The sequence below is a fragment of the Monodon monoceros genome, unplaced genomic scaffold (assembly GCF_005190385.1).
Source record: "Monodon monoceros isolate NGI ecotype Baffin Bay Population unplaced genomic scaffold, NGI_Narwhal_1 Super_Scaffold_21, whole genome shotgun sequence".
Lineage (NCBI taxonomy): Eukaryota > Metazoa > Chordata > Mammalia > Artiodactyla > Monodontidae > Monodon > Monodon monoceros.
The window spans coordinates 8139836-8150200 of NW_021703778.1; the positions used below are offsets into that span (position 1 = coordinate 8139836).

A 10365-nucleotide genomic window follows, 5' to 3' on the forward strand; every position below is an offset into this window, starting at 1 on the left:
AGTATCCAAGTGATGTGCATGTCTGTGTCTCTTCAAGCAAAAGGTCCGTGTGAGTCCAGAGGAGGACCCACAGCCCAGGCTGGTGTGTGGTGTGAGGTAGGGGTGTCGGGGAAGGTTTTCTGGAGGAGACATAGGAGAGCTGGGTCTTGAAGGATGGGCCAGACTTCGCTGTGCCGTGAAGGAGAGGAAAGGCATTCTAGACAGAGGGCACAGCATGAGCTAAGGTGCAGAGGTTTGAAACAACACGATCCCCGAGGAGCATTGTCAGCATTCAGGACGAGAGTTTATCCCGCCTTTCTAGAAGATGTCGGCCCAGTCGTTTTGCTTGGAAGACTTCTTTTTTCATTCTTTTTTTACCCTTACTGTACTCAGAGGAGAGTCACCAAGCATGAAACATAAGGTTAATAGGAAAACATTTTTGTCTAGGTGAAAATTCTTGGAGGAGAAAGAGGCCAGGTTCCTCAGGCGGACACTCTTCCAAAGCAGCTCTCATCCTCAACCCTGGAGCCACAGGTGTAGGCTTAATTGAAGAAGGGATTTGCTTTTTTGTGCAAAAGGTGCAGTGTGAATGACATCTCAGAATGGAGATGGAAGCCTCTAGAGTGTTCTCTAGCTTTCATTTTTTGGAGGCTTAGAGGAGCAAACGTTTTAATACAATGATGCAACAGCTTTTGTTTAAAGAGTGCCAGCCTTTCACACAGGTATATACGTTATAAACATCAGTGTTGCTCAGCATCAGGCCCTGAGGAAATGTTGTGCAGTTGTGTCTGTTCAGCATGAGCTTATTACTAAGGCAAGGCGGTTATAGGACTCTGAGACCTACAGGATGATGGACCGAGATTGGGGAAGGAGAGGAGAGGAGAAGGACAAGGGTAGATTCCTCTGCTCGTACTTGTTCTGTGATCCTGCCTTGCCCTTCAAAGACCAACCTCCTCAACTTGACTCCAAGGCCTTGGTCACCACTCTCCAGCCTCATCCCTTTCTACTCTCATGACACCAAGGTTTCTTCCCACCCCAGGGCATTTGCACATGCTGGCCTCTCTACTTGGAAAGTGGTTTCCCCTTCCTCTTTGCTTTCCTCTTGTCATTCTTCAAATCTCAATCAAACACCAAGCAGTCCTTCTCAGGTCTCAGGACTAGATCAGGTTCTTACAGGTTCTCATAACTCATCGTCCTAATACTATTAGTAATTACATAATTGTGGAAATAGTTGCTGAGTGTCTGTCTCCTAACAAGAATATAAGCATCAGGGGAATAGGGACTGTGTTGATTTCACTTACTGCTACATCTCCAGACCCTTATTTGAAGAAGGTGGTCAATTAATGTTTATGGAAGGAGGCAGGGAGAGAAGGAGGGAAGGGAGAAATAAATGCAGAAGTGACCCCATTTATATGTCATCAGATATTTCCGTGGTTCACTTTTAAACAGCTTTAATGAGGTAAAGTTGACGTGCAATAAACTACACAAAGTGTACAATTTCATAAGTATTGACATAACGTCTACACCCGTGAAACCATCACCACCATCAAGATAATGAACATCTCCATCACAACCAAAAGTTTCCTCGTCCTCCCTGTGTTTCCCCCCCATCACCCACCCCCAGGCAACCACCCGTCTGCTTTCTGTCACTGCAGACGAGTTTGTACTTTCTAAAGCTTTCTATAAACGGAATCATACAGTCTGTACTCTCTATTGTCGGGCTTCTTTCACTCAGCATAATTATTTTGAGATTCATCTTTGTTGCTGTGTGTATTAATAGCTCATTGTCTTTATGACTGGGTAGTATTCCATTCTATAACTATATCATAATTGGTCCATTCCCCCGTTGGTAAAAATTGGGGTTGTTTCACGTTTGGAGCTATTACAAATAAAGTGAACATCTGTGTGTAAAAGTCTTTGCGTGGACACCTGCTTTCATTTCTCTTGGGTAAATACCTAGGAGTGGAGTGGCTGGGTGGTATGGTCAGTGTACATCTCATTTTTAAAGAAACTGTCTCTGACTCACTTTGCACCCCATCTGCTTCCAGCGAGATGTTGTGAAGATTGCTAACACGTTTCTAAAGTGTGTTTGGAGGCCTTCAGGAGAAAAGGCAGTCAGGAGTGTGGTGGTTAGGGAATTCAGGAGAAGAAAGAGAGTATGATTGCCTTTTCACTTTAGTGCCATTGAGGAAGTGGACTGGGGGTCTCAAACCCCCGACTTTGACTGTCATGCAGTATCTCCCGCTGACGCAGTATTCCCCCGATAATTCCCTTGGGTTCTGCAAATACTGAGCACTTAAGAGTGAGGCAGAGGGCCACGTTTATCTGTGGTCACGCATGTTTTGCAGCACATATACCTTTGTCCCAAGAAACTCCGGCAAAACCCAAAGCCCTAACCCACTGGTCTCTCTTTTCCTCAGGGGACACTTAAACTGGCTTCAACTAGATCGAAGAGTCTTGGAACACGACTTCCCCAAAAAGTCGGGACCAGTGGTTTTATACTTTTGTGTCAGGTATGTACATTGGGTATCCATCCTTTGGTTTTTTTTTTCCCCCCCTCCTTTGTCAGAAAAGTCTGGGAGGGTAGAGCGATCAAAGAAAAGGGAAGTCAAGTTTGTCTTGGTCCGTTGCCAGGAATAGAGGTTGTGGTATAGCTTCATTCCCAGCAGATGTAAACACAGGGCGTGAGAGTGTAAGGCATGTCAGCGTGTGTGCGTGGACACATGTGTTTGTGCTCTGACAATAGGATGCTTGTGTGGAATGAAAATAAAACCCTTTTTTTTTGCTTTTTTATGGGGGAAGGAGGTCATATATCTCAAAGGAAACTAAGTCTCTGAGAATAACACAAATCCGTGGTTTCTTTTGGTGGCCTTCGAAGCTACATAGCAAAAGTCTGCGTATTCTTTCCTTCCGTCACAAGTGCTACTTGGTCTCTTGAAACTTGCCTGTTTTATCCCAGGTAGGAATAGTTGAAACCCAGCAGCAAATCACAGATTAACGCATTTCCCACTAAGGGAGGCTATGGTGTAATAATATATCAGAAACAATAGTCATTTTCTGTTCATTAACGTACTGTAAGAAGTTTTATTTCGTGACTGTATGATTCTTATAGTTAATATTTGCAATAGTCTTATGAAGTCAACCAGGCTGACAACTTGGGTTTGCAAAAGGTTGTGTGAAGCCAGAGGGGGATCATGTCATGGGTTCAAGGGCAAAGTACAAATCATGCGTAGCAAAGCCAGACCCTGAGCCCCCAGATCTAGCGGCTCCCTGAGCGCCCAGTCTGTGGAGCCACCAGGCTGTTTCTATCTACACGGCTGCAGAGGTACTTGGGTTCAAATGACTCAGCCTTCCACTGGACACTAACGCTTCCACTCAATGCATAGACCCAGCACTTTTTAAACATGTGAACAGAAATTCAAGAGCAGGACACCAATGCTTCACAATTCAGTTCCTCCTAAAAAGGACAGCCAAGAATACAGTTTTAAGTGTAGCCGTCCTGATACGGCGAAAGGCAAAAATCAGAGGTAAAGGGTCCCTTTCACAGGCGGGAGTATGTGTCATTATCTCAGCTGGCTGAGTACATTTAAACTTGCGTTTAATCCCTTTTTGATTTGTTTAACAGCTGCAAACATATCAGAGCTAATCGTCGCCATTTCCATCCCTGATGGGCATGATTTCAGTGTCATCTTCTCTTTAATGGCGACTACTTTTTCTCAGATAAATGGAAAAGTCATCCTATATAGCAAAGAGTAACAGTGGCACCGGGAGGGGTGGCGGCATCAGGGGAGACTCGGTTGCATTTAAGCAGGTCATTAACCCGCAGTGGGAGATGGGTGCGTACACTTGCCATGGATCAGGCCCCCCTCCTTCATGATGCTTTTTGCGAACGTTAGCCAAGAAGAGAAAACACTGGGCTGGTTGCATATTAGCTGTTTTTCTTCCAGTGTCTGTTATGAATTGAGTTATGTGTGGGTTTGGGGAACGAGCCTTGGAGAAAAGCTTGGAACGCTGTGAGATTGCTGGGTTGAAGTGTTTGTGGCCGAGGTTCTGCGTGCAGTTGGGTCCACCTCACTGCAAGCCAACGTCTCTCCATGGAACTAGATACACAGAGAACTGCCAAGGTAGAACCAGCCTAACAACAGAACTGGGGACGGGGTGACTGAAGACCCAGGGACATGCATTTTCCTAGTTAGCCAAAGCAGGCACCTCCCCAAATGCTCATTAGGAAAAACTCTCCGAATTCACATTTAGAGATGGACATCTCACAGAAATACAAGGCAGAGCTTTCTCTAGCTCATCCTGCAAGCGGATCTTTCTGGAGAGCCCCAGGTTTCTATTTCCATTGACCTCTTGGCCACCTGCGTACATCAAACTCAACAGGTCCAAAGCCAAATTCATCATCGTCCCAGCCACCCCCCACCTCCCCAAACCTGTGGTACCATCAGATCTGACGTCATTATCCATTCAGTTATATAGGCTTAAATCTCAAAATCTGTCCCCCTTTCCTGTCCCTCAAATTCTTACGGGCATTAATTCTCTGCGGCTACTTACGAAATCTCTCTCTGCCCTGCCCCCTCCTCTTTATTACATGAACTCAGGCCCTCATTTTCTGTCACCTGAATTTTTATGACCGCCTCCCGGCGTGGCTGTCTCCCTGGCCCTGGCCACGGAAGATCCTGGCTCCCGGAACCCCTGCTCTCCCGAGTCCCCACTTTGCAGCCGGCTGAACAGCATGGTATCAAAATACTGATAATTTGTCTTCTCCCAGAGAGGAAGCAGGTTCTCCCACAGGGGTGAATTCCGCACTTGTACCTTGGTTTTCAGCCTGGGAAGAATTCCCAATTTATAACTCGGTGCCTTTCTCAGGATGCCTATAGGCTATTTTCTACAACGGAGTGGTATGAGATTATCTTCATAAAAGACCCAGACCCTGGAATATGCTGGAGTCTCCAAAAGAGCTTCTGACCAGCTGGGCTCTTTCCCTGTGCGTACACGCTGACCTTTCTAAACAAGAACCCAGCTGTCCATCACCCGTGCATCCCTGAAGCCCCTCTCCAGCCCCTCATTGCCTTTCTTCTTACCTTTAAACATCTATATGTTACATCTATATAACATGTGTACAGTTATATAGGAGAATAAAAGCAAAACAGAACCACCTGATAAAAGAGACCATGGAAAAGATCAGCTGCCTTAAGCCAAGGTTTAAGAATTCATGGAGTGGACGTCTTAACCCTGTGTCACTGAGGATCTACGTTTGGGCTGCCACCAGCATAGCTTGTTACTTGGCATTTATATATTCTTTCGCTGCGATGCATATTCAAAACATCTGTGAGAGTGAGGGCAGAATTATGGCTTCCATTCAACCACTTAGGAAAAATAAGACCCAAATATATTAAATAACGTGAATTGGAACTCACAGAATTTTGCTTCATCCTCAAAGCCAGGAAATGAGCATTTCCTCCTGGGAGGGTGTGAAGCTGGCTGCAGGACAGTCTTGGAATGACAGGATGGAGGGCTAAGAACCTGCCTTTGCTGACCCGTTATTTAGCCTCGAAGGGACTTGATCCCTGCAATTCTCATCAGTCAGATGACCAGGAATGGTCACAGTGGCATCAGGGTCTTAATAATTACCTAAAAAGGAAAAAGGTCAGAGAAGAGGGGGAACTGTCCATTATTACGGATGAATTACCTTCACAACAATCCTTGAAACAGGTATTATTTTTCCTAATCAAGATAAGGAGGTGGGAGCCCAAGATGTTTAGGTAGATTCTGCCCCCAGGCATGGCTGGTAAGTTATTGTATCTGTTCAGCCAGATCTGACCCCAGTGGTGGGGCCCTACCCCTTATACCACGCGGCCTCCGTCTCACAAGTGAAAAGTGACATCAAGATTGCTAACCAGGGCTTCCCTGGTGGCGCAGTGGTTGAGAGTCCGCCTGCCGACGCAGGGGACACGGGTTCATGCCCCGGTCCGGGAAGATCCCACGTGCCGCGGAGCGGCTGGGCCCGTGAGCCGTGGCCGCTGAGCCTGTGCGCCCGGAGCCAGTGCTCCGCAGCGCGAGAGGCCACAACAGTGAGAGGCCCGCGTACCGCAAAAAAAAAAAAAAAAAAAAAGATTGCTAACCAGAGAGCCTGCCGTTGCTGCCTGTGCAGCAGGGCCAGAGGACCCGAGTTGAGATCGCTGCCCTTGGCCCATCTTGGCTCCACGCTTGGCCACATCTGCAGCAGCAGCGTCCATCTGCAAAGGACAGATGCCCCCATCTCTGGGCAAGAGGTGTCGTGGAGAGCAGCCCTCCCAGGCCTGACCTTGCTCCTCTGGAGCTACCCAACTCTGCACCATGACAGAGCGCCCCCTGCGGGGGACAAAGCAACCTGCAGTCCCAAAGCTTGGCGGCCCTACTGGAAAGCACCTTGGTGGAGGAAGGGGCATCCTCAGTGGCAAAGCAGGCATTTCCAGAAGCTGAGATGTGTGCTGTTAGTCCCACTTGAGAAAGACTTGCCATCTCCTGACAAGGGGGACGTCCCGTGGGGAAGCGTTCTGCCCTGCCCTGTGCTCTCTCCTCTTCTACAAAGAACACGCCTCGGTCTCACCAGCCCCTTTCTGTCACCCTGAGCTGCGTCACTGCTGCCTTAAGAGCCAAAAGCCACTCTCATTTCAACTGTGAGGTGTCAACAGCTTTCTCACTTGTGAACGCCATGCTACGTACTCACCATTATCGATGGATTCGGTTGTTGATTCATGGATATTCATCGGCACTTGCTGTGTTGTAGGTACCATTTGAAGAGGTAGGAAGAGAGAAGTGAACGGGTAAACAAGCACCATCCCCACCTTCCAGGGTCTGTCTGTCTCTTACACACACACGCGCGCACACACGCACACACACCCCTCATCCCATCTTCCCAGGCTGGTGCGTCCACCTGCCCTCCAGTTCCAGCCCCTCCCACCACCTCAGGGAGCTCACTCCTGATAGTTTTCCCTCTCTTTTCCTCTATCTTAAGCTGCTCCTCCACTGACCCCTCCCCTCCATGCCCCTCCATGATGCTCCCACCCTCAGAAAAGAAAATACCCTCCCTGACTTGTCTCCTCCTACAGCTACCACCCCTGTTCTCCCTTCTGTTCACAGCAAAGGTTCAGAAGGATGGACTTGCTGCCCCCTTTCCCATGTCCCATTGATCCCTCAGTCTCTGGGGGTCCAGCTTCTGGTCCCATCACCCCCATGGTCACTGGAGGTCTCTGGGCACCAAATTCCACAGGCGCTTCTCTGCCCTCCCCTGTCTGAATCAAATAATGTCATCATCTTTCTGCCCCCAACTCGCTCTTCTTTCCCTGACACCTCCTTATCTCTGCGATGGACACCACCACCCATGCAGCCCCTCAAGCCAGGAACTTGAAAGTTGGCTTTGACGTCATCTGCTGTCTCCCACCTGCTCCCTTCTCTGGCCTCTTATTCATGAATTCCTCTTGTTTTCATGTCTTTAAGAGCTCCATCCCTTACTGTCCATGCACACCCTCCCTGGCTATAATTAGGACCTTCATAAGCCTCTCCTGGTCCTGAAAATCTCCTTGTTCATCTCTGCTTCTGGTCTTGGCCCCTTCCATTCTATCCTATGTGTTGCACTGAGCCCCTTTCTAGTATTCTTATCTGATTCCCACTCATGGTGCTCCTGGCTTTCCATTAGCATGCTAAGGCCGCCCTCCACACGTCCCTTGTGACCTGACTTGTGCATGCCCACCCAGCCTCATCTCTCCCCCCTCGCTGCCCCCTCACGCACATCCGTTACAAGCAGCCCAGCGATCAGTGTGTGACCAAGATGGAAGTCAACGACGAGACCCTTGTTTAATGCTGAGAGGCAAGCTCCCAACACCGAGAACAGCGATCCTCTGGTAGTGTCCACCAGGCAAGCTTAAGAAATAGGTCGAGAAAATAGAAGGAAAATATGCCCACCCACCCAAGGGAGCCCCTCTGTCCTGTTTTTTTTTTTGTAGATACAAGTTTATGCTCAGCATGATTCCTCCATGTCTGGGCTGTTCCTTTCATTGTGTATTCTCCAGCCATGTCCTCGGAGCTCTGGTCATCGACACTGTTTGTAGGAAAATAAATAGAGATTAGATGTGTCTCCTCAAACTTAGAGTTTCACAAACAATAAACAAAAGTGAGCTACAGAAAAGAAAAAAAAAAGAGAGAGAGAGAGAAAGAGAGGAGATGCCCAGAAGCTTTAATCTGGGAGAGGGGATTTTACAGTTGAGTTCATGACCCGACTGTTGGTGTCTTTGCTGGCTCATTAAGACAGCCAGTGCTGTTTCCTGTCACTCACGGTAACAGTGATGGCATGGATCTAAAACGAGGTGCCTGCTAACCAGAACTTGCTAGATCTCAACTGGGTGTCCCAGTTAGGATTTTCAGCGCTGTTGAAATTCTCAACATCAGAGATACTTGGCCGCAGAAACTCACAGCAGTGTTAATTATCCTTCTCATTACGATCGCTCCTTTTTGCTACCAAAAGCAGGCCTTCCAAATGTGACATTTGTGTTCATTACAAAATGAAATCACTGGGCCATTTAATTAACACTTGCTGTAAATAGTCAGTGATTCCCAAGTGCCAAGGGGTGGATGTGAGAGGGCGGAGGAGAGAGGGGGCCCAGTGGGGGAAACCTAGCTGACGTCATCTTGCTGGATGGTGTTCAATCTCCGCCCCCTGAGACTTCTACACGTTAAAGGGGACCAGACTCCCCAAGGCTTCAGAGCCTTCAGTATTTAACATGCTCAAACATGTACTAGCATAGCACATATTTATGCCTACTTAGACCTTCTGATAATATATACTCAGGTTAGCATCATCTGGGTCAGGTTGGGTGTGGCATCAGTCATGGTACTGAGCCAGGTTTGCCCTTGGCCTAGAGCACCGTTTCCTTTGACTCAAAAAGAAGCCCTAAGGGACTTCCCTGGTGGTCCAGTGGTTAAGATTCCGTGCTCCCAATGCAGGGGACCCAGGTTCGATCCCTAGTCAGGGAACTAGATCCCACGTGCCACAACTAAGAGCCCGCATGCTGCAACTCAAAGAACCCGCATGCCACAACTAAAGATCCCACGTGCCACAACTGAAGATCCCACATGCCTCAACTAAAGGTCCTGCATGCCACAACTAAGACCCAGCACAGCCAAATAAATAAATATTAAAAAAAAAAAGAAGAAGCCCTAAGATTCAGTCCTACTGGGAATTCCCTGGCAGTCCAGTGGCTAGGGTTTCACGCTTTCACTGCTCAGGGCCCGGGTTCAATCCCTGTTCAGGGAACTAAGATCCCACAAGCTGTGCGGTGTGGCCAATAAAAAAAAAGATTCAGTCCTACTAAATATGCTGAAGAGCCGGTTTTAAATTGGAGGTGTTATTAGTGTTCAGGTACTTGGGGCCAACAGATCAGGAGATGACTGCCATTGAAAAGAGAGATTGCTACTCAGTTCCCAAGAGGAGGGGGTACCCCTGCCAGGCAGGGCCACATGGGGAAGCACCAGGCTCGGCCAGGAGGCAGAGGGAGCTGGGGACCTGTGGGCACCAGCGTTTATTGTGATTTCTGCAGGAAAGAATGGGTGAGGCAGGGTAAGCAGTCTTAGGATTGGCTAGCTTGAATAATTTCAGCAGGCTTTGTCCCAAGTTATCCAGTTGCTGGCCTTGGGATGATTAAGGCAGGTGCATAGCGGCCTGGAATGTGAAATCCCCATAGGGGAGGCGAGGAAGTGTATGTGGGCGCTGGATTGGCTGGTCTGCCTGCAAAAGGTGTGCTCACAGGTGAATCCTTTACCATCTTTAGGAATTGGCTAAACCTCGAAGGGGCTGTCCCTCCAGGGTCAGCAAGGCCCCAGACGTCAAAGCATCCAAAACGCATAGTTAATACAGAATCAGACTTGGAACTGTCCACACAGACCCTCTGAAGCTACGAGACATTATTCATTTCCTTAGGTTTACACAGAGACCTGGAATTTTCTTTGTGAACCCGGTCTTTGAGGAAGCCCTCTGCGCTGGTAGGTAAGCAAATGCAACATCGCCACCTACTGCCCAAAAGGAGGACCTTTGACCAGGCTCTCAGGAAAATCCAAAGGAACAGAACTGGCATCAAGACTTTGAACACACACCGTCAACCTTCCCCGTTTCCCTAGAAGTGTCTTCTCCGGTAGAGTGCGCTGGGCCTCGGTGTGGGATTGAGATGTCTGAGGTCTGTTTTTCTCTGGGCACTTTTGACTCACTAGCTTCCTAGCGCAGAAGGGATGAATTAAATATCCAGGGTTGGGCTTCCCTGGTGGCGCAGCAGTTGAGAGTCCGCCTACCAATGCAGGCGACGCAGGTTCGAGCCCCGGTCTGGGAGGATCCCACATGCCGCGGAGCGGCTG

At 48.5% G+C, this 10365-nt stretch overlaps 1 protein-coding gene across 2 annotated transcripts in view; it reads left to right on the plus strand.

Moving 5' to 3' along the window:
* The window catches only part of FRMD4A (FERM domain containing 4A), a 353094-nt gene that overhangs the window by 193952 nt on the left and 148777 nt on the right, over positions 1 to 10365 (plus strand). For both annotated transcript variants that reach the window (XM_029239055.1, XM_029239054.1), the window contains exon 4: positions 2400 to 2492. In XM_029239055.1, the coding sequence (XP_029094888.1) occupies positions 2400 to 2492 (93 nt within the window). The remainder of the gene's footprint in view (positions 1 to 2399; positions 2493 to 10365) is intronic.